Source organism: Cervus elaphus, chromosome 15, assembly GCF_910594005.1.
Source record: "Cervus elaphus chromosome 15, mCerEla1.1, whole genome shotgun sequence".
NCBI lineage: Eukaryota > Metazoa > Chordata > Mammalia > Artiodactyla > Cervidae > Cervus > Cervus elaphus.
In genome coordinates this window covers 50,680,587-50,705,550 of record NC_057829.1, presented here as the reverse complement: position 1 = coordinate 50,705,550, position 24,964 = coordinate 50,680,587, and the positions used below count along the sequence as shown (strand labels likewise).

General features: G+C 38.2%; 1 protein-coding gene across 6 annotated transcripts in view; it reads left to right on the top strand.

Annotated features, from left to right (window-relative positions):
• PRKG1 (protein kinase cGMP-dependent 1) overlaps positions 1-24,964 on the top strand; it is a 1,340,863-nt gene that overhangs the window by 1,169,265 nt on the left and 146,634 nt on the right. For 5 of the 6 annotated variants that reach the window (XM_043924973.1, XM_043924972.1, XM_043924975.1 and 2 more), the window contains one exon: positions 8,029-8,094. In XM_043924973.1, the coding sequence (XP_043780908.1) occupies positions 8,029-8,094 (66 nt within the window). Of the gene's footprint in view, positions 1-2,832; positions 3,301-8,028; positions 8,095-24,964 lie in introns of those variants that run through there. The other variant, XM_043924977.1, reaches the window with a different exon arrangement.

Genomic DNA, 24,964 nt, shown 5'->3' with positions numbered 1-24,964 from the left:
ATCCCAGCAGAAGTAATATGAAGAAGGAATGTGAAAATTGAATTCTTTCAAATTCATAACTTCGTTTATTGTGACCTTCCATGGGTATAGATCCAAAAGGATATGCATTCTCTCAGAAAATGAGATAATACAGTGAGTGGAAATATTCACCTGTGTTACCAGAAAGAATGAAGTGAAATTACTTTATGGATAACACTTATAGTTGTTCTGCCTAGAGAAACATTCTCTTTGAGCTTATGCCATAAGTCTCTGTTATCAATGAAAAACCAGAGATTGCCTTGGGAGCATTCTAACAAGTGTATAGAGTATAAACTCAAGTCTTTGTCATAAGTTGGTAAATATTCCTGATAATACACTGATTTTTATGCATTTGTTTGTTTCATTACTCCTATATTGTACAAGGTTCTAAGGGACAGAGATCATATGTTCTGTTTCGATATACTCTCTAATGTGCAGATTTCCATACAGTAACATTTACTTTAGTAAGTGAAAAGGATGTCAGCATTTTAAAAGTATTCATCTAAAATTGTTTCCTTGATATTTTATTTCATACTGTTTCCTCTAATATGTTAAAGGAAAAAAGTTTCACTTAATCTCTTCTGAAAAGTAGATCCTTGAACTAGTCTACAGGATCTGGATGGGGGTTCCTGCCTTCCTTTCTAGTTTCTCATGGTCCTTGCCTTCTTTTCCTCAATCCCTGAATTCCAACTTTATTTGTTTTATAGTAGCTATTTCCTATCCCAGGGCTATTGCATATATTTTTTCCCATAAAAAATACATCTCCTGACTCATTTTGCTAACTTAACTCATTTGGGAGTGGGTCTTAATTTTTAATGTCCTCATAAAGGCTGTCATCTTAATTGCTAGATGACATCCTACCTATTATTAATATCTCTGTTTGCATGCTATTTGATCAGCATATTCAATTATACATTTGCTTACTAATTTAACTTCCATCCCCACTATACCACAGCATTCATACATTTAGAATATAATGGCCTTCAGTAAATATTTGTTAAAATAAATATTGACTTATATTCATGAAAAAATGTAAATACTTAAGAATAATAAAGTGTTTTAAAGATATTCACACCGGTGTTAATTATCTCCTGGCATGTGGCATTATAGTATTTTTCTATTTCCTCTCTTTTTTTGTTGGTTTAACTATATGTATATATATTTCTATAATTAATTTGTAGATATATTTCTTTTGTGGATTTTTCCATCTTGAAAATGCTAATGAAAGATCATGGAAGCCTGCATTGATGAAAGTTTGAACTAGAATAGAGGGTGGTTGGAGGAGCCATCTGTGCATAAGAATGAAAATGAGAGCTGGCATATTTTAAGGAAATAGTTATCTGCTGTAGGCGCAGCAGAGAATAGTCTAGATAGTGCCTGGAAAGATCATAGGTCAATTGGTGGAGGACCTCAGACTCTAAAGTGTAGAAACTTCTTTCTTTTGAAAATTCTCATGCAAAGAGTTGACATGACTGGACTTATATTTGGAAATGTACAGCAAAATGAGATGTGGCTGAGAAGAAGGGGGAGTGTGGCAGCAAGGAGATCAGTTATAAGGCCAGATCAACATTCCAAGGTAGAGATGGTGATAGCCCAAAGTAAAGCAGTGGCTCTGAGAATGCAAAGGAAGAATGGGTGTAAGAGAAAAGGCAAAGATAGAACCAGTATAATCAATCAGAGCCAGTGATGGAGAAAGGAGAGTAAAAAAAAAAAAAAAAGAATCTAATCTTTCAAGGCTAAGCAAATATAAGAAAGGTGATGTCATTTGCCAAGATAGGAAATGCAAGGAAAACAGTGGTTTTGAGGTTAAAAGAAAATGAGTTAGGTTTGAATTCAAGGTTGCAATGGAACTTTCAGACAAGGGTGTCCCGTAGAAGAAAAGTAAACTTAGAAATTAAGACTTAGAAGTCATTAATACAAAACTAACAGCTGATGCCATAGAGAGTTCCCCAGTAAGAAAAGTTAGAGCAATGAAAAGGCCAAAAAGAGAATTTTGGAGAGACACCAGTTTTCTAGTGAACCAAGAGGATTCAGGAAAACAGACTGAAAAGGTAGGGTCTGAAAACAATTGGGAGACTGGTTTATTATAGAAATTTAGAAAAGATTTCATGAGAGAAACTATATGCAAAAGAGTATCATGCTTTCTAGATGTTAGAGGATCTTAAAGTGACAATGATGACAGTTAACATTTATTGGTTATTAACTCTATGCCAAGCTTGATAAGAAGACATGTATTTATTTGTATGTATTAATTCATGGTACACTTAGTATACATGTTTTGTTGGGAGTGCTGGAGTTACAAATCATGTTGGATTAATAGTAGGAAGTAGAGTCAGTGAATGACCTGATACAGCTTTTTTTTTCCTCCCAATACTTATCTGCTCAGGAACCAAACTTTTGAATAGCACAGCTGAACTTAGCACAAATTCTACACTTCTAGTTCATAATTCAGAGAAGGCAATGGCACCCCAGTCCGGCACTCTTGCCTGGAAAATCCCATGGATGGAGGAGCCTGGTAGGCTGCAGTCCATGGGGTCGCAAAGAGTCGGACACGACTGAGCGACCTCACTTTCACTTTTCACTTTCATGCATTGGAGAAGGAAATGGCAACCCACTCCAGTGTTCTTGCCTGGAGAATCCCAGGGACGGGGGAGCCTGGTGGGCTGCCGTCTGTGGGGTCGCACAGAGTCGGACACGACTGAAGTGACTTAGCAGCAGCAGCGGTTCATAATAATTCAAAGTCAAATTTCAAGTGACTCTTTGATGCTTTTCATCGCCCATCAGTTTTGAATATCCTACATGTTATAGTAAGATTGCCCTTGATTTTGAGATGAAAAGGATTTCTTTTGTCCTAAATGTAGCTGTGGACACTGCCTGATGCACTTGACTGAGAATGAAGGGCTCTGACCCAGAGTTGCTTTCAGTTCATGAGCTACTGGAGAAGTGTCAAGTTCCGTCAAGGCTGGCACCGAGGGAATGCTAGGACTGTGATGACTGCAGTCACATTGCTCCAGAGCTGAAAAGGGAGAGCCCCTGCTGGCCCCGTTAGGTACTCTGCGAGAACTACGTTCTGCTTTGGCCTCACACACTCTGTGTTTGTTCTCAGAGATATATCAATGCACTATAGAGTTTCCTAGCGGCCATGAGGCACAAGAGAATTGCTTCTGAAAGAGAAGAGTCAATGTAAACCCTTGCTATGGATTATTCAGATACTGACAGTGACTCTACACTGGGATACAGCGATGATGAAGATTCCAGTGATGAAGTTCAAAGACTATCCGAGTCAGTGAACAAAAAACTGTATTTGCAAATATTTGGGGATAATTTTTCATGCTCTATGATTTCATTGAAAGGAATTTCTAACTCCTCCAAAAATGCTTACGAAAAGAACACTACTAAACCTCACAGCTTTGTTCATTAATCAATGGCAAGTTTGTGTAATATCTATTAATCTGCCGAACAGTAGCTGCTTCTGCAGTTGTTCATAGTTATTGTCATGCTGAAATAAACTAATATACAAGTACAGAAATAAATGAATATGAGATTTTTATTTTTAAAGACAACATGCATGCTAGACCTGGACTCTTAGGCATATACACGTGCCTTTACTTCCTATATAAAGAAGTATGCTGTGTTCAGAGGCTATGTGTGTTTGTGAAAGTTTTAAGTATGTTAGATATTATCTTATAATTTTGTTTATAAAATTCTCTTGTGGTCAATGTATTTTCAAAGTCTCATGTATTAGTCTATTAGAAATGATCAAATATCCTGATATGCCAAAAAGTAAAACTGAAAGAATGCTCAGTTTTTTTAAAAAAATCACACCATCTCCCTCTTTCTTTTTTCCCCCGTCTCCTTTTCTGCGTGTCTACACTAGCATTACGTGAAGCCTCTGAGACACTGGTAGATGTTCTGTGTGATTCCAGTATCATAACAGCTATGTATGGATAGATATAAGTTTCATAACAGCATGGAGCTATTAGGAGCTTTCTGTTATATGAGTATTTAATATTTCATATCTCACTCCAAAAGATATTTGCTTTTACTTTAGTCCTTGGTCCTATAAAGGAAATAAGCATGCATAGTCAATCACATATTGGCTTATATTCTTTTCTTATCAGAAGTTTCTGCAATGTCTCATAAAATAGGGGGTGATTATGTGTCAATACTATGTCAGATGGCATTTTTCTCTCACAGGAGCAGACTGTTTGGGTACACAGGGATGGCATTTCCAGATACCTGCATAGACAAGCATGGTGGCATTAAACATCTATCTTAATAGTAGAAATGCAATAATAGTGTAATGGCAACAGTAATTTGGCATTGAATGAACTTGGCATTGAATGATTTTCTATTGTTATAAAACATTGTTATAAAGCAGCATAGCAGGGTTAGGATGTGACTACAGATAGGAGTTCTAATAACATGAGAATCAAATTGGTTTAGCTTTGCAGTTGGGCACCCATTAACATATTAATGCTGCTTTATTAATAATTAGATATAATTTTATAATGATGGACAGAGAGGCATGAGTGCTTACTGCTTAGATGTCATCCTAAGCATTAAAATGAATTTAGGATAGTTGTTAATTTAAAATCTTATAGCAGAGGGTATAGGTAGTGAACTGGTGAGAAAAGAACATGTACTTTGGGACCAGACAGATCTTTGTTCAAATTCCAGGACAGAAACTCATTAGCTATGTCTGTTTTTTTGGTGTATTACATATATCCCTATGTGTAAATTTCAGATAAAATAACCTCTGTTATATGTATTAACTGAGATTTGTGCAAATTATTTAATGTTTCCTGGTATTTCTTGTTTAGTCACTAAGTTGTATCTGACTCTTTTGCAACCCCCTGGACTGTAGCCCGCCAGGATCCTCTGTCCATGAAATTTTCCAGGCAAGAATACTGGAGTGGGTTGCCATTTCCTTCCCCAGGGAATCTTCCTGACCCAGGTATCAAATCCACATCACCTGCATTTCAGGCAGATTCTTTACCACTGAGCCAGATAATAAATAGCAAATGTTATAATAAACTCTTTAATATGCTGTGTTGTTTATTCCCCATGTTACACATCTTTTTTTTAATTTTGACACATGTCACATTAGTAAGTGCTGAGCCTGACTATAGGCTATAACTTTACACATTTTCCTTTTTAAAAATAAAATATTTTCAGTTTTTATCAACTATGTCACTCTTGATCTTTGATTTTTCATCATTTGCATTTTAAAATATATATGTATTTTCTTTCTGTTGCAAGGAAATAGCATCCATTTTTGAAAGTATATTCAATTTAGACCAGATAACATGATAAAAATTTTAAATGTTGAACATTTATGATGAAAGCATATTTTAAAATTTATATACACAGGAGACATTGTTCAAACATGTTATTTTTTATATGTCATAGTTCTAAACACCGTGGACAATTTTAAGTTGTTAAGGCAGAAGCATCTTTCAGCTAAAATTAGTTTTCTATAAAGCTGTGGTGGATTTTTTAAAAATCACACTGGCAGCTATTTGTAGTAACATAGGCTGCCATGAGCAGTCTCCTAAGCAGTTAATCATGCAATTTATGAGGTACCTCATGGCCATTATTGACGATTTGTCTGTTTTGTCCACTTTACCAAAAATTCCTACTCAAAAGTGATAATGGACTCTAAAGTATATTATCTATTTCTGTGGAATAGGAAAAGCTCACTTTGTTCTTGGGCAGTAATTTTTCATAAAACACCAGACAGCACCTCCACAAGTACAGACATGATAGCATTGGTGAATGAGAAAAATTAGAAGTAATGAATGGCAGAACCATTGCTTTCTATGTGTTGGGCATTGTGATAAATTTATCTTTATTGTATTTAATATCATTAAATTGACACTGTTATCCTTCTCATTTTTATAGACAAGAAAATTGAGGGTTTCACCTTGTCTTGTAAAACCAAGAGAGTGTTACTCCAAAGCCTGAACTCTATTCTTCCCAAGGGTTCAAGATTCCTGGACCATATACTTACTAAACACCTCTTATGTGCCAGCCATTCAGGATAAAATTGGGAGCAAAACTAGCCATCGACCCCGCCCTCATAACATTTAGTGAAAGGAGGGTAGAGGCATGAACTAAGTGACCATGCAAATAGATGTATAAATTGTAAACTGTGACAAGTACTTGTATGGAGAGGTACCTAGGGCCATGAGAACAGACAAACAAGGAATCCAATCTAGCTAATTCAGCATGGCATCACTGAGCCACGGGCACCTGGACCAAGATCTAAAGGATAAACAGTTGTGAACTGGTCAAGGAACTGGAGAGGAAGTTCCTAGGCTTAGGGAAGGTGTGGTAAGAACTCATGACAAGAAGGAAATGAGGTGTTCAGTCATTGGGAGGAGACCAGTTTGGCTAGAAGGTAGAGGATGTCGGGGAGACACTGGGAGGATCACAATGAGAATTGGAGAGACTGTAATAGAAATTTTAGAATCAGAAGAGAACTTTGTATTATATGCAGATTACAAATATACAAATTTCAATAGGTTTTTTCTTTAGTAGCAATAACCAATAAAAAACAGAAATGGAAAAGCAATGCCATAAGAGAAACTGATGATATAAAAGCCTGAAGAATACTTTTTATAAAAATGCCAGAGCCCAAGTGAAAAAAGATTAAGAAAGATTAAGACATAGCGCTAGATCTGAACAAGTAGACATGTCATGCTCTTGTAGGGAAAATTAATATAATCAGAATGTCTTTCTTCTGAAATCAATGTAAAAATGTGATACAACTTTACTAGAATCCCATCGTGGGTTTCTTCAGAAGTGGAGAGTGATTTTAAAGTCTGTATTAAATATGAATGCTTAAGAATATCGTCAGGATATTTCTGGAAAAGAATTTTGGTAAGGAGAAACTGCTTTCCCAAATAGTAATAGTTACTACAAAGCAACTGCAGTCGTTAACAACATGATACAGTGACAGTGAAAGAGAAAAAGATCAATGAAAAATTACAGTTCAGATGTATTTGTGAGAACTTTGTGTGTTTGAAAAAATAAAATACACTGGGAATATCTTTATTTTCAAAACTTTAAAAGCCTGATATTAGAAACATATACTGTTCCAATTGTGATTTTTAGATGTTATTAAGACCATATTATTTCTTATGTACATATCTCTGTAATGTATTTCAAACATATATGTATCATTAATTAGATTAGCTTAGACATTTTACCTTTCTAGGAAACAGAGTGCATTTTCAAGTATAACTTAATGTTTCCGTGACAGTGGTACTATTACATTTTTAGTAGCTCAAAATGTGAATGTTAACTTACCAAATCCACCTTTGACCACAGGATAAGATGAGATAGCAGATTTTTAAATGTTTAAGAAGTTGATAGATACTGCTGCAGCAACCAATTAGATGCTTGTAAAGCGACAGTACATATATACATATTTCAATCAGAGTGATTAAGATTTGTTGAATATTCTTGAAGAACCTACGAACTCTGGTCTAGGTGAATAACTATTTAAGTTGCCAAAAGTTTAGCCACATAAGTACAGGGTCTTTAAAGTATGAAATTGATTAAAATAGATCCATATTTCTCAAGGTAATAATGATAAATTCACACACAAATGGGTTAGGTACTTAAGTTTCTAGAATTATATCTGCAGATCTTTTCTAAAGTTTACCTATTCATCTTCATTCATGTCTTTATCATCATCCAGTCAACTCATTAACTCTCCAGATAGGATAGAGAATGGTGACACACAATTTTGTTTCATTTGTGTAAGTGAAACTTTAAGTCTGAAAATTATAACTACTGGATTGTAATTGTAAAATCTGTGTTATTAATAACAAGAGTTACGTGGTTTCTCAGGACAAAGAAATTTGAAACGTGAACAAATCTTAAACCTGGAAGAGGAAAAATCAGAAGAGCGTAATTTAATGTCTTGAATTAATCACAATGAACACTTGTCTTTGATTTTAAAGGATGCTTTACTTGAACTGCTCTCTATTTTTTATACAGGGAAGATGTGAGAACAGCAAATGTAATTGCGGCAGAAGCTGTAACCTGCCTTGTGATCGACAGAGAGTAAGTACTTTGCTTTCTTATGCATATTAGACACTCATATCAGTGACACACATAAGTTCCTGGGATGAGACATCACTTCATGGAGCTATTAATACTTGTTTTATATCTTTTTATTGAAAATGAGTTTTATATTTGATTCTCATTCCCTGTTATTCTTGGAAGTGGTTCACTCTGCCATTCTAACTTTGTGATTTTTAATAAGGTACTTAAACCACATGAACGTCACCTCAGTTAGCTCATTTGTGAACTGGGGATAATGCATCATCATGTTGTGAGCATTGATGAGAACACGTGAGAAAATCATCTGTCCAAGTGGTCTTTACCCAGGAGACGCTCAACCAGTGCTGTTGGTGTAAATTTTTAGAAATTTGTTGTTATTATTGTTACTAGGAAATGGACTATGCCTTGAGCATGTTTTAGTTTTCTCTATTCTTCCATCCCCAGATTCCTAAAATAGAAGTCTTTAGGAAGACATTTTTGGAGAAAGCATCAGTTCTAGACATAGGCATGTTTAGGGTCATTCCAAGTTTGTTCGGTGACACATCCGCCTGTTCCTTCTCTGTATTCTTCCTTGCTAGTCTCATTACCTGAATGCTTTATTGGTTAGACTAAAATGTCAGATTATTTTATTGACTCTCCAAGAGCCTGAGTAGAATGCTCCACCACCTGGAAGCAGTCCTCCAAACATTTTCTCATTGCTGTGTTTGTGGATACATCATCACAAAAGCCAAGTGCCTGACCCGGGAGAAGAACTGTAAAGCATCCATTTTAGTGGAGCCCTTGCAGCTGGAATAGGCTGTGTCAGTGTGGAATGAAAGTGAGTGGCAGATATGATCAGAATGATGGAGTTGAGTGTTGAGCTCAGGAGACTCTGGATGAAGAGAAATCCCACTTGATTTACAGATCTTACTTTTCCATGCCCCTCTGTGCTGGATCGCTAGAACCGGAGGGCATCATTGCAGGATGATAGCCACGTGTGTGTGCTAAGTCACTTCACTTGTGTCCGACTCGTGACCCTATGATCCGTGGCCCACCAGGCTCCTTAGTCCATGGGATTCTCCAGGCAAGAACACTGGAGTGGGTTGCCATGCCCTTCTCCAGATGATGTCTATGCTGCTGTTGCTAAGTCGCTTCAGTTGTGTCCGACTCTGTGCGACCCCATAGACGGCAGCCCACCAGGCTCCCCCGTCCCTGGGATTCTCCAGGCAAGAACACTGGAGTGGGTTGCCATTTCCTTCTCCAATGCATGAAAGTGAAAAGTGAAAGGGAAGTCATTCAGTTGTGTCTGACTCTTAGCAACCCCATGGACTGCAGCCTACCAGGCTCCTCCATCCATGAGATTTTCCAGGCAAGAGTACTGGAGTGGGGTGCCATTGCCTTCTCTGAGATGATGTCTATACCCATGAATATTTCTGAAATAGATACTCTTCTTCTGGTTCCCAGAAACAACAACTACCTATTCATTCTTTCTTTCATTTGATTAGTGTCTTTTTGAGGCTTTATCACATACAAGGCATTGTTAGGTGCTATAAGAAGAATTAAATGAGCAGCACAGATCCTGGTTTGAGGAGTAACTTCTAGTAGAGGCACTGTGGCATTTACAAATAACCATCAAGTAAAGAAAAATGTAAGAAGGGTCCAGAACCCACATTTGTGGGAGTCGACAACTTCTGGGGAGAATCAGAGAAGTCTTCATGAATAAATGGTTTCATTAGGTAGATCTATAAGCATAGGAGCAGCAAGAGAAATAGAGTGAATAGCATCAGCAGTACTCAGAGTAGAGCTATAAGCTATTTCAGCTGGCTAAAGTAAAGCTGCATTAAGGTAGTTGGAGGAGGAAGTGTGACAAGTAAGTTCACACACATGTTGGGGCTGGTTCAACAAGATCACCAAATGGTGGAGAAGGGTAACTATGACAATTCTGTGCAGCAAAATAGTGTCACTAGGACACTGAGAAGGCTGTATGAGATGAATTAGAGGGAGAGGATACAGACAGAGTATCTGGTTAGCAGTCTGTAAATCTCAGTGGTCATCATGAGATCATAAATAGGAGGCATTGTAAGAATAAAGACATAAACCCAGAGGGCTGAGCACTTGCCTGAATGTGAAGAGTAAGAAAGAAACTTAGAAGATCTAGGAGTATAGAAAAAGAATTAGTTTGGGAGGCATAAGAGTTATTCAATAAAAATATAATGAGTTTGACATACAAGTTGGACACTTAGGAACAGGTGCCTAGCAGGAGGTAGAAAATGTGGGACAAGAATGCTTGTTAAGAGTTAACTTGAAATTAACCTAAAAATTGATTACATAGAGTTAACAACTGAAGCCATAAAACTGGATGGAATTGCATGAAAGAATAGAAAAGATTAAAAGATCAAGTTTAGAATTCGGGAAAATTCTTACATGTAAAAATGAGGCAGAGGAAGAAAACCAGTGATAAAACTGAAATGTTAGCAATCAGAATGGTGTAGGAAACCTCAGATACCAAGAGAAGATTTCAAGAGAAAAAGGATAATCAGCAGAAATAAATGCAAGTGAGAAACTGAGAAGCATACATATAGAGAGAAAAGGGCAACACATTTAGCAACCTGGGAGAAAAATACATGGAAAGTGGAATCCAGATTTCAAAGTGTGGGTGGGTACTGAGGAAGTGAGAGCATTGAAACTAAAGGATTTTTTTTCTTTCAAGAAATTTAGGCTAAACAAAGAAAATAAAAAAGAGAGAAGGGAGGGCACATGAGGTAATAGTGAGGTCTTGGAGAGTTTCCTTGTGATGGTTCTACACAAACCCTGAGGAAGATGGGCTTCCCGGGCGGTCCAGTGGTTAAGACGTTGTGTTTCCTTGATTGGGAAACCAAGATCCCACATGCCATGGTGGCCAAGTTAGAAAAGAAGAAAGAGGCAGGGCTGGGAGTGACGCTTGATAGAAATGTGTCCACAGGGGAGGAAATTGTGAGCAAATAGGGAAAGAGAAATTGGAAAACACATTTTGTTTTGTTTTTTTTAATTTTCTGAAGATAGTGAAAAAGAGAATAGGTAGAAAATTTGTAGAGATGTAAACAAGGAAAGTGATGGTAACTTGAATGGCCTTAATCTTCCCTCTAAAGCACAAGAGAATCTGATGAGGGAAGAATGACAGGGAGGCTGAGGGCTTGCCTGCTGATGGAAGATGGAGGGGTATTTGTATCAGTTTATATACCTACTTTCCTTTGTAATGATTCTACCTGGAAGACGGGATGTTTAACAGAACAGGAAACTGAAGTCCATAAAAGTTTAATAACTTCTTAAGGCTTTGTGGTTGATATTAAAGCCCAGATTAATCAAGGCATGGAAACAAACTATTGGGACACCGAGAATTATCCAGCATAGGTTCTTCAGTTTCATTGACTGAGATCCCAGGAGATGAAGGAGCATCAAGTAGCATCACATACATACTTTTGCCCGTATCCATTTTCTTTTTTCAAACCTACTTGTATATAGTGGGCAGTGAGGAGTGTATGGACTTTGTCAAATAGAGTCCAAAGCTCAGCACTCGAATCTTTACTACACCATGTTATGACAATATGGGCAATTTATTTTAATTTAATTTCATTTTATTTTAAGTCTCAGTTTCCCTATCTGAAAACTGGGAGATGCCTAAATTATAAAATTGTTTCGAAGATCAAACAATTTAATATATGTCAAGGTCCATACACAGCACAAGATATGTAGGGAGCGCTCAATCAATATGCCCCTTCCTCTTCTTAGAGAAGGTAACTGGAATCTCCTGGATTTAGTAGTTTTTTTCTCTCTAGTCAGCATAAGTTTATCGTCAGAAGTGTATGCAGAGAACATACCTTGAGGGAGATCTAGCTTAAAACATAAATAGAGAGAAGATGGCTTGAGTCTAGGGCTCAAGAGATGCATTTCTATGCTCTTATCAGAGGAGCTGGGATTCCCACCAAATGTTGAATCCCAGCTTAAAAAAGAAATTAAACTGTAACTGAAGGATCTTGTCATAATCCTGCTGCTAGTAGCCAATTTATGGCCAATTAAGGGAGCACCAGGGCTTCACCCATGAGAACAGATGGCAGGCATTAGAACTGTCGACACATGGAGCTTCTTTCACAAGTTTACAACTGAGGTACCATGTTATGTAAGCCAGTGATTATGCTTTATTATTCCAGAGGGAGAGCAAAAGAACATCATTGTAACTAATCATGCATGTCGGAAATTTTTTTTTTTAAATCTCATTGACAAACTAGAAAGTGATAAACAGATACATGTTGTTCTCAAGAAGCATTCTTTGAGGATCAGTTTCTTACATTATTTTCATAATTATCTGCAGTGATTCTAAAATTCATGAAAATTGACATAAAGAATTTGAATCTAACAGAACAATCTATTTCCATTAATAACATTCTTGAATACATAAAACACAACTAAGTATATTTAGAATATCTTATTTTAGAATCCATGAAGAGAAATAAATGTGAACGTGAGTATATCTTTGTGGCCCATAATCAGTTATGCAATCCACTTCTTCATTGGTGTGGTAAGTTATTAGTAAAGTTATGAGTTTAAGTAAGACATTTTTTGATACATTGAGATCACTAATAATTTTATTACTGTTTTTAACAAAGAGTCACATATTTTCCCCCAGAAAATTAAAATCTAAGAGTCTAAACTCTATCCCTCATTTACTGTATAACTCTAAGATGCAGCCATATTGGTTATGAAAGTTGAAATGTTTTCATGCTAGTTGGTAAACAGCAATGGTATGAGTTCCCTTTGTGTTTCTCCCACCCCTTTGCTCCCTGGTCCTCTGCTTCATCCAGCCAGGAATCTCCAGCCCTATCCTTGATCCAACAACTAGAAAAGGGTATTTGGCATATACCAGGACCAGTATCCCTGGAGAAGAAAATAGAAACCCACTCCAGTATTCTTGCCTAGAGAATCCTGTGGATAGAGAAGCCTGGTGGGCTGCTGTCCATGGGGTCACACAGAGTCGGACACAACTGAAGCAACTTAGCATGCATGCATGCATCGGAGAAGGAAATGGCAACCCACTCTAGTATCCTTGCCTGGAGAGTCACAGGGACAGAGAGGAGCCTGGTGGGCTGCTGTCTATGGGGTCGCACAGAGTCGGACACGACTGAAGTGACTTAGCAGCAGCAGCAACAGGACCAGTATCCATCCTGATCCATCAATTCCTGCGTCATAAGACTTGTCCCAAGACCTATACAAAATATAGTAGCAAATAGGTTACCAAGAAAGATTGGATGTAGAGAAAAAGTCACTGGAACTGGTAAGCTGAAGACGCTTTCTCAACACCCAAACTGGAGCCTAGGTATTAAAACTGAGATTAGAGCCAGATTAGGAAATTTTTACATTTATTCATTACAAAAGATAAAGACGAATGCCTGGTTCTGTATCAGCTACTTGGGCTAGGGAGAGGAACAAGACACAAGTTCAGTATAGGTCTGAAAACTGAGTACATAGGGCAAACTCATTAAACTCATATATCAAAATTGTGGTTGTTATTCCTTTATCAGTGCTGGTAGCAAAACCTCCTCTCTGTTTATTCATCCTATTCTCCACAGGTAGCCTCTTCAGCCACATCTGCATCAGTTTCCAAGGATAGTGCTTCTGATCCTAGCCTCTACCCAGATCTACTCTTGCTTGTGGTGGGTTGGTGCCTTCTTCCATTCCTTATTTGCTATGGCTATTCAGTGTCAACTCCAAGTTGAAGGCAAAATAAACAAAAATACTGAATCTACTGAATCCACGCTCTGGACTCTGTAGAATAAGCAATGGGCCAACCAGGCTGGAGTCAAGGAAGCCATCCACATCAGGACTTAGGATGTCAGAAGAGATGCAAAAAGATGACAAAATAGTAATTATTCAACTTCTCTCGGGGAGGGTGCTATTGATGTTTTTGACAAGCAACTTGGTGAAGGGTGGGACTCACTAAGGCTCACGCTCAAGCAGGAATGGAGGATCACAGAACTTCCCCACAAAAATGATGGGTTAGTTAAGTGCAGGAGGTTTATTCTGAGTGGGGTATGTAAATATGAAGCCTTAGCTCCATGACTTAAACCAAGGATAGGATAAGTTTTTCTATAAAAGACCAGATAACCAATATTTCACACTTTGTAAGCCAAATGACCTTTGCATCTACCCAATTCTACCACTGTAATGCAAAAGCAATCAAAGACAATAAGTAAATGAACATGTCTTTGTTTCAATAAAGGTGTATGGATGATGGAATTTGAATTTCTTATTGTTTTTAGAGGTCAAGAAGCATTATTCATCTTTTGAAACTTTCTTGTTCCTGCCACTTAAAAATGTACAAATTATTCTCAGCTGATGGCCATACAAGAAACAGTCAATGGGCTGAATTTAACCTGTGAGCTGTAGTTTGCTAACCCCTAACTTACTTAACCAACATAAAAAAATTGATTGCTGCCTCCAGTGGTCCTCTATCTAATCTTCCTCCAGGCTCCGCTCAACCTGTCTTTTAAATGAAGCAAAAACAGAAAGAATACTGGTTTGAAGTGCATTCTGGTGTTGGTCTTCCCAATGCCATCTGCCAACTTGCTTTCCTGTCTCTGACACCCTTCGCCTCTAGTTTCCTCATCACATTACTCTTCTACATGCACTACTCTTTCTGATTACACTCCCCACCCCTGCCACACACACATGCTTTCTTCTTTATCTTTTTGGTTACACCACATGACATGCAGGATCTTAGTTCCTCCACCAGGGACTGAACTTGCACCCCACTACAGTGGAAGAGCCTAACCACTATACTGCAGGAAAGTCCCTGGTCCCTATTCTTAATTTCACTCTTGCAATCTCAAGGACTTCGCTTCAGGCTTTGTATTAATTTGAGTAGTAGCTACATGAAGATGATTGTCTGTGGGTTACTTACATTTTAATGACTTACCCCTGAAGACTGAAAAATCACAAAAATCCAGAAGGTTTTAGAATTTCGGAGGGAGGGAGAAGGGAAGGACCGTATGGAAAGATTTGATGACAGCAGAATCTTTCCAGCACTGTTCTTACCCTACCATTCTCACCAGGCCAGTCTCATGGAGGCCCATGCATCCAGTGGCGTATGCCCCACCTATGTCATCTGTTTCTTTATATATATACATCTGTTATCTTTATATATATATATATATATATATATATATATATATATATATATATCTTATACCAGTCTTTGTCCACATGGCAAGACTATGGGGACTCCAGATGCCACACAGCGTGTAGTCACACTACTTAACTGATAGGGTGATGAATTTAAAATTTTTCAGAGCTTCAGCCTGTCCCACAGTCTAAGTGGATTTTACTTTGATTCATTTTCTAAAATGAAATCCGGGGTGATGTGAGGGTATTTGCAGGATGAACACGAGAGGACAAACGTACTTTGCTAGAATGTGATCATTCAGTTGTGATCATTTGGGCTTGTCTTTTTTATGGAGCTGTTATTGATTGGTGTGCTTTACAAAAAAATATTTATTAAGCAGTAGAGAGAAAATCCAGAAGCTTGAAAGAGAGTCATTACATTGGTTCATTTTACTCATGGAAGTTGAATTATAGCATGCCCTGAGCAAGCCTGATCTAACTACAAAATAAGCACATAGCTACTGGAAAAGGGTCATATCCAGAGATAGTATTAGTGGTTTAAACCCATGGAAAGAGGTGAATGGGACTGCTCTTCATCACATATGCATGTTGTAGTGCTTTAAAATGGTACACCCTCCTCCTCTTGCAAGTAGTTATAGAAATTACATATAGCATTACTGACAAGAGAACTCACTGAGAAGGCCTGGTCTCTTGTTTCATTTACCCAAATAGAACTTACTGGTTCCTGGCCCAACATCAGTCACTCAGACATCTAGTATTTGAGGAGTTTTGAGGCAAATGTATAAATATGACAGTACTTATTTCTATCCCTATTGTACAGATAATTTCCAGCTCTAATTTGTTGAGTCCCAAACACACTGAGCTTCTAACATTATTCTTTGGTAAATCTGACTCTATTCAAAGTAAAAGCTAGCTTGTTGGTAGGTCATTAGTTAAAATTTAGCACTTTTTTGTTTAAAAATTCTTATTAAAAATGTTTTAGATTTTCATCAAGTTAGTCAAAAAGTCATAGCAGAAATTCAGGATACAGAAAGTACAAGGAGTTGTCACAGACCCCCGGCCAGTAAGAGACCATTCAAGGAAAACACTCCTCTTCCCCCATCCTTCATGCCACTCTCCACCTTGCTCTGCTGAGACTAAGAACTAGACCTTGTTATGGAGAATTGTTTATGGAACTGGATACTATTGGCATTTTGAATCAGAGAGTTGGTTTTGGTGGAGGGCTGTTCTGTGCATTGTAAAATGTTTAGTGGCATCTTGACCTCTACCCATTAAATACAAGTAAAATTCCCCGAAAACCCCAATGTGACAACAGAAAGTGTCCCCAGATATTTCCAGCATCACTCAAGGGGAAATCACCCTCGCTGGGAAGGACACAGCCACAGCTGGCTAGATGGCAATAAAGTGCTCTGATGCCATGGCAGTAGAGCTTATGCCAGAGGTGTTCCAGAGGAAGCAGCTCATAACAGGGAAACTACATGAGGGGAGGTGTGCTGGGGAAGCTGCTGGCTGCTTGGTATTGCTGAACTCCAAGTACTATAATAGCCATACCCTGGAGAAGGTTGTACAAAATCCGAGCAATCTGACTGGAGCCAGGAAGCAAATCGCTTTATTCTTGCAGTATCTCCCCGGTGGCAAAGTTTCAGTGCCAGTTGGCAAAGAAAAAAATTTAATGGCCCAATCCATTTTTTATAAAGCAGTTAAAAAGGGTGAATTTGGAACTGAAAAACAATAAATAAATCAATAACCAGTACAGATTACAAGCTAAATCCTATTGCAAGGTCCAGGGCCATAAATAGCAAAGTCTTTGTCTCAGTTCAGTTCAGTGCAGTTTAGTGGCTCAGTCATGTCCAACTCCTTGTCCATCACCAACTCCCTAAGTTTACCCAAACTCATGTCCATTGAGTCGGTGATGCCATCCAACCATCTCATCCTCTGTTGTCCCCTTCTCCTCCTGCCTTCAATCTTTCCCAGCATCAGGGTCTTTTCAAATGAGTCAGCTCGTTGCATCAGGTGGCCAAAGTATTGGAGTTTCAGCTTCAACATCAGTCATTCCAATGAACACTCAGGACTTATCTCCTTTAGGATGGACTGGTTGAATCTCCTGTCAGTCCAAGGGACTCTCAAGAGTCTTCTCCAACACCACAGTTCAAAAGCATCAATTCTTCAGAGCTCAGATTTCTTTATAGTCCAACTCTCACATCCATACATGACTATTGGAAAACCCATAGCCTTTACTAGATGGGCCTTTCTTGACAAAGTAATGTCTCTGATTTTTAATATGCTGTCTAGCTTGGTCATTACTTTCCTTCCAGGGAGTAAGTGTCTTAATTTCATGTATGGGATCTTTTAAAGGCAGTCACCATTATCTTTACTACCTCCACCATAGTTTCAGTTCAGTTCAGTTCAGTCTCTCAGTCATGTCCGACTCTGCGATCCCATGAATCATAGCACGCCAGGCCTCCCTGTCCATCACCAACTCCTGGAGTTTACTCAAACTCATGTCCATTGGGTCAGTGATGCCATCCAACCATCTCATCCTCTGTCGTCCCCTTCTCCTTCCACCCCCAATTCCTCCCAGCATCAGGGTCTTTTCCAATGGGTCAACTCTTCGCATGAGGTGGCCAAAGTATTAGAGTTTCAGCTTCAGCATCAGTCCTTCCAATGAACACCCAGGACTGATCTCCTTTAGGATGGACTGATTGGATCTCCTTGCAGTCCAAGGGACTCTCAAGAGTCTTCTCCAACACCACAGTTCAGAAGCATCAATTCTTCAGTGCTCAGCTTTCTTTATAGTCCAATTCTCACATCCATACATGACCACTGGAAAAACCATAGCCTTGACTAGACGGATTTTTGTTGGCAAAATAATGTCTCTGTTGTATATACTTATAGGACAAAGGGATATGTGAGTCAAGTCTAAAGTTTGAATAGGGATTTTACAGGTTAAGCAGGGAGGGTAAATACAGCTCCTGTGAAAGGAAGGACAGACACAAATATGAGGAATTTGAAAATATTATTTTACAGTAAAAAGTGGAATATACCAAGAAAAGAGGATTTATGTGTCAAGGAACTGAACAGTGAACTAGACAGGTGGTGTGCTGGAAGATACTGTTAGAAAGAGATGGGGGCAGATTATAAAGAAATCTCCTAATAATCTCAAACTAAAGGTATATGATTTATCCTCTGGGCAATAAGGAACCATCAGAAGACAGCTGCTACTACAGTTTGTAAATATTTGCTTTTGAAGGAAGGGAGTAGAAGATCGATTCCAATGGGATGAACTCAAACAGGGAAACTAATAGGAGACTAAGGCAACAGTCCTAGCGGTTGCTCACTAGAATTTAAGAGTCTAAATTTAAATCTGATTTGATGTGTGTGTGTGTGTGTGTGTGTTAGTTGCTCTATCATGTCCAGCTCTCAATCCCATGGACCGTAGCCTGCCAGGCTCCTCTGTCCATAGGATTCTCCAGGCAAGAATACTGGAGTGGGTATACATTCCCTTCTCCTGGGGACCTTCCGACCCAGGGACCAAGATTCTTTACCATCTGAGCCATCAGGGAAGCCTTAAAGCAGATTTCAGGGAATAATTAAATGTGAGATATTAACAAAAAAGTGCTTCTGTCTTGGGAGACTTGGCAGATGTCTATAGTAGATCAAAAGTATGAAAGACAAAGCAGGTTCAGATGAAAGTACTGGGCAACTTGGTTAAGGATATAAGTTCAGTCTGTTGAAATGGTATTCAGATATTCAGATGGAGAAGCCCATTGACAGAAATGAGTTGTTTTCTTTTTTCCTGACAATCAGATGACAAAATGGAAAGTGATATTGGATTTCACCGTGTATCGATTTTAAAATACCACAATCACAGCTTTGGTTTTGTTAATTACAACTGTTTTATTTTCCACCAATGAGTAAATAATTCCTTTTTCCCCATTAATGTTTAAAACCTTTCTATATTTCTGAGGCTTGCATTTTTTTTCCATTGAATGTTTTAAGAACTGTTATTCAGAGACTCAGCAGTGTCTTTGGAATTCATAAGCCAGTTGTGTGAATGGATAAGAAAAAATTGTGAAAGATTTTAAATTAAAAAATCAATCTTAATTTCTTCAATTATAAAGAGAAGAGTTGAAATTTCATATTTGAATTCTCTTTATAAGTTTTCAGTGTAGAGTTTTGGCTATTAATTTGGGAAAGGGATTATAGTGCTTCTGTTGCTCTTAAAGATAAAGCAGGGAGGGAGATGCCAGGATCAGTTTCTGAGAGAAGCTTAACAATCACTTTAAAAATCAATAGTGTAATTACTAGATTTGAAAGCTGAATTCTGCTTCAGATATTCCCATTGCTTTTTTTGTAGAGTTTAGTGGTTTTTCTTACTTTAGTAGGCACACTTCCTGGTGAGACTGTTATTACAGGCCCAGCTGGGTCATAAAGATCTAAAACTTTCCTTTTCTTTTCAATATGCCTAGCAGTTGGTACTTATTTTGAAACTCACAGCATAGACACATGACTTGGATTACCATCAGCTACAATAACACTGAAATTTTATTCCCAGACTAAGATTTGATTACAAAGAAGAACTTTGCAGAATTTACTAGTTTGGATGAAGTGTAATGGTTGTATTATGCACCACCTGGCTACAATCATGTAATTGAACTAATATTAAAACAAAAATCAGAATGCAAAGACAAATCATGATCTGGTAGTTAATAAAGATGATGTCCTCCCAGATGAATGAAAGATAGTATATTTACATGTAGATGAGAAATCTAATTGGGCTGAGTGGAAACTTTTATTTATTGTGTTGTACTCACAGGGTTGTTTTTTTTTCTCTTTTCTTTGTCTTGTTTTTACCTTTTTATATAGTTGATGTCAGGTGATTATAAGCTTATTAGCTGCGCCCTAAGAAAAATTAGAAAGCACAGAAAAATATAAATATAATCCCACCATTCAAAGGTAACTACTGTTAATATTTCAGTGAAAAGTGAAAGTGTTAGCCGCTCAGTTGTGTCCAACTCTTAGTGACCCTAGGGACTGTAGCCTGCCAGGTTCCTCCATCCATGGGATTTTCCAGACAAGAATACTGGAGTAGGTTGCCATTTCCTTTTCCAGGGGATCTTCCCAACCCAGTATCGACCCTGGATCTGCCTCATTGCAGGCAAACTCTTTACCATCTGAGCTACCAGGCAAGCCCTAGTATTTCAGTTTATTACCTTAAATAGTGACATCACACTGCCTAATTTTTTTCCTACTTTGTCCACATACAGGGGTAGAATAAATAGTACTTGCATACACACAGACAGATACATATACAGATAGACAAATTTACCCTGTCATTTATTGAACATATGTGCCAATCACGGAGCTAGCTGGGATAGATAGTTAGCTTGATGAAAAGGTATACACATATGTACATATGTGCATACATAATTACTGTCACAGCAAACAGGAAAAGAATACTTTTTATCTTCCATTTTAATGTTACACTTGGCTCTAGAGAGTTGAAATATCATATCACAATGCAATATGGCTTATAAATGGAGAAGGAGGATCCTCTCTGCAAGGGCCATTACATCATGCTGCTTTACCATATTGTATTAGTTATTTGTTGTTCACTTGCTAAATCATGTCTGACCCTTTGTGACCCCATGGACTGTAGCACACCAGGCTCATATTAATAAAAATATCTTATGAGCAGAAGTTGAGTCTTAAAAATGGCCATATAAGCTCATTTTAATTTTTAGTTTTGTAAAGAGTTCTTTGCATATATCTTTTTTTCCCCTTAGAATAATTTCCTTGAGGAGTTACTCAGCAGTAGAATGACTGATTCAAAGTAAATATATATTTTTATTTTTGCTTATTTTTAAAGGTTTTGTTGAAGTATAGTTGATTTACAATATTATGAGTTTCAGGTATACAGTATCTGTTCAGTTCAGTTCAGTTCAGTTCAGTTCAGTCGCTCAGTCATGTCTGACTCTTTGCAACCCCAATCGCAGCACGCCAGGCCTCCCTGTCCATTACCAACTACCAGAGTTTACTCGAACTCATGCCCATCGAGTCGGTGATGCCATCCAGCAATCTCATCCTCTGTCATCCCCTTCTCCTCCTGCCCCCAATCCCTCCCAGCATCAGGGTGTTTTCCAATGAGTCAACTCTTCACGTGAGGTGGCCAAAGTATTGGAGTTTCAGCTTCAGCATCGGTCCTTCCAATGGACACCCAGGACTGCTCTCCTTTAGGATAGACTGGTTGGATTTCCTTGCCGTCCAAGGGACTCTCAAGAGTCTTCTCCAACGCCACAGTTCAAAAGCATCAATTTTTCAGCACTCAGCTTTCTTCACAGTCCAACTCTCACATCCATACATGACTACTGGAAAAACCATAGCCTTGACCAGACGGACCTTTGTTGGCAAAGTAATGTCTCTGCTTTTTAATATGCTGTCTAGGTTGGTCATAAGTTTCCTTCCAAGGAGTAAGCGTCTTTTAATTTCATGGCTGCAGTCACCATCTGCAGTGATTTTGGAACCCCAAAAATAAAGTCTGACACTGTTTCCACTGTTTCCCCATCTATTTCCCATGAGGTGATGGGACAAGATGCCATGATCTTAGTTTTCTGAATGTTGAACTTTAAGCCAACTTTTTCACTCTCCTCTTTCACTTTCATCAAGAGGCTTTTTAGTTCCTCTTCACTTTCTGCCATAAGGGTGGTGTCAACTGCATATCTGAGGTTATTGATATTTCTCCCTGCAATCTTGATTCCAGCTTGTGCTTCTTCCAGCCCAGCGTTTCTCATGATACACTCTGCATATAAATTAAACAAGCAAGGTGACAATATACAGCCTTGACATACTCCTTTTCCTATTTGGAACCAGTCTGTTCCATATCCAGTTCTAACTGTTGCTTCCTGACCTGCATATAGGTTTCTCAAGAGGCAGGTCAGGTGGTCTGGTATTCCCATCTGTTTAAGAATTTTCTACAGTTTATTGTGATCCACACAGTCAAAGGCTTTGGTATAGTCAATAAAGCAGAAATAGATGTTTTTCTGGAACTCTCTTGCTTTTTCGGTGATCCAGCAGATGTTAGCAATTTGATCTCTGGTTCCTCTGCCTTTTCTAAAACCAGCTTGAACATCTGGAAGTTCACGGTTCACGTATTGCTGAAGCCTGGCTTGGAGAATTTTGAGCATGTCTTTACTAGTGTGTAAGATGAGTGCAATTGTGCGGTAGTTTGAGCATTCTTTGGCATTGCCTTTCTTTGGGATTGGAATGAAAACGGACCTTTTCCAGTCCTGTGGCCACTGCTGAGTTTTCCAAATTTGCTGAATATTGAGTGTAGCACTTTCACAGCATCATCTTTCAGGATTTGAAAATGCTCAACTGGAATTCCATCACCTCCACTAGCTTTGTTCGTAGTGATGCTTTCTAAGGCCCACTTGACTTCACATTCCAGGATGTCTGGCTCTAGGTGAGTGATCACACCATTAAGATTATCTGGGTCATGAAGATCTTTTTTGTACAGTTCTTCTCTGTATCCTTGCCACCTCTTCTTAATATCTCCTGCTTCTGTTAGGTCCATACCATTTCTGTCCTTTATCAAACCCATCTTATACAGTATAGTGATTCAATATTTCTATATATTATACTCCATTTAAGATTATCACAGAATATTGGGTATATTCCTTGTGCTGTACATTACATCTTTATATCTTATTTATTTTATACCTAGTAGTTTGTACCTCTTAATCTCCTTCCACTACCTTGCCCCTCCTCCTACCTTCTTCCCATTGGTAGCCAGTGCTCTGTTCTCTGTATCTGTGAGTCTGTTTCTGTTTTGCTATGTTGTTTGTTTTGTTTTTTAGATCCCATGTGTAAGTGAAATCATACAGTATTTGTCCTTCAATGTCTGACTTACTTCACTAAGTATAATATCCTCCCAATCTTCAAGAACACCTCTAATCATCTGATTCAGAGGAAAGTAAATATAGTTTTTGGAGATGTTTCTTAACTGAAACTCAGAGGCCAGGTTGATGTTAAGGATTATATAATTACAGATTATATTCTGATCCCTTAGAGTTGGGTAGCACAGTAGCCCTGAGTTGGTTGCAATTATAAAATCTGAATTAAAGTTTAGGCTATAGTTATAATCCTCCTGCAGTCAACACTGACCAGATTGCATTTGTAATGCTGAGCTCAATGCTGAGTGCCAGAGTTTAGAAAGATATTAACACATTAAATGTGACCAAAATGGTGGTGAGGGGGGAGGGATGGTGGTCTAGATGAGCTCTATGACAATCATAACATAGGAAGGAAAAAAAAATCACCTTCCAGGTCCTTGCATGTTGTTGCAAATGACAACATTTCAGTTTTGTTTTGTTTTTGTATGGCTGAGTAATATTTCATTGTGTATATATACTATTCATTCATCTGTTGATGGACTGTTATGTTGCTTCCGCATCTTAGCTACTATAAATAATGCTTCTATGAGCATTGAGGTGCGTATATCTTTTCCAGTTAGTGATTTTTTTTTTTAAATTTTGGCAAATACCCCGAAGTTAAATTACTGAATCACAAGGCAGTTCCAGCTTTATTTTTTGAGGAGTAGCCATACTGTTTTCCATAGTGACTATATCAATTTACAATCCCACCAATAGTGCACAGGGTTTTCTTTTTTCCACATCCTCCAACACTTTTTATTTGTTGCCTTTTTTTGTTTGTTTTTTAATATAATTTTATTTATTTTAATTGGAGGCTAATTACTTTACAATATTGTAGTGGTTTTTTTTATGTTAAAATAGTCTTTATTTTTGCTTTTTACAATTCTTCTTTTTTTTTATCATCTGTTAACCCTGACACAGCTTTCTGTAGGTACTATTATTCCCATCCCCATTTTATTTTTTTTATTTTTTCCATTTATTTTTATTAGTTGGAGGCTAATTACTTTACAATATTGTAGTGGTTTTGCCATACATTGACATGAATCCACCATGGGTGTACATGTGTTCCCCATCCTGAAACCCCCCCGCCCCACCTCCTCCGCATCCCATCCCTCTGGGTCATCCCAGTGCACCAGCCCAGAGCACCCTGTCTCATGCATCAAACCTGGGCTGGTGATCCATTTCACATATGATAATATACAGGTTTCATTGCCATTCTCCCAAATCATCCCACCCTCGCCCTCTCCCACAGAGTCCAAAAGCCACATCCTCCAACACTTGTTATTTGTTGCCTGTTTGATGATAATCTTTCTGACAGATGTGAGGTGCTACCTCATTGTAGTTTTGATTTGCATTTCTGTGATGACTAGCTCTTGATGAGCATCTTTTCATGTGCCTGATGGCCATCTGCATATCTTCTTTGGGAAAATATCTATTCATGGCTTCTGCCCATTTTTAATTAGCTTTTTTTGATACTGATTACTATGAGTTCATTCTGTATTTTGAATTTGTTGTCCAGTTGCTAAGTCATCTGACCTTTTTGTGATCCCATGAACTGCAGCATGTCAGGCTTCCCTGTCCTTCAGTATCTCCCAGAATTTGCTCTAATTCATGTCCATTGAGTTGGTGATGCTGTCTAATCATCTCATCCTCCGCTGCCCTCTTCTCCTTTTGCCTTCTGTCCTTCCCTGGATCCAGGTCTTTTCCAGTGAGTCAGCTCTTCCCATCAGGTGGCCAGAGCATTGAAGCTTCATCTTTAGCATCAGTCCTTTGAATGAGTATTCAGGGTTGATTTCCTTTAGAAT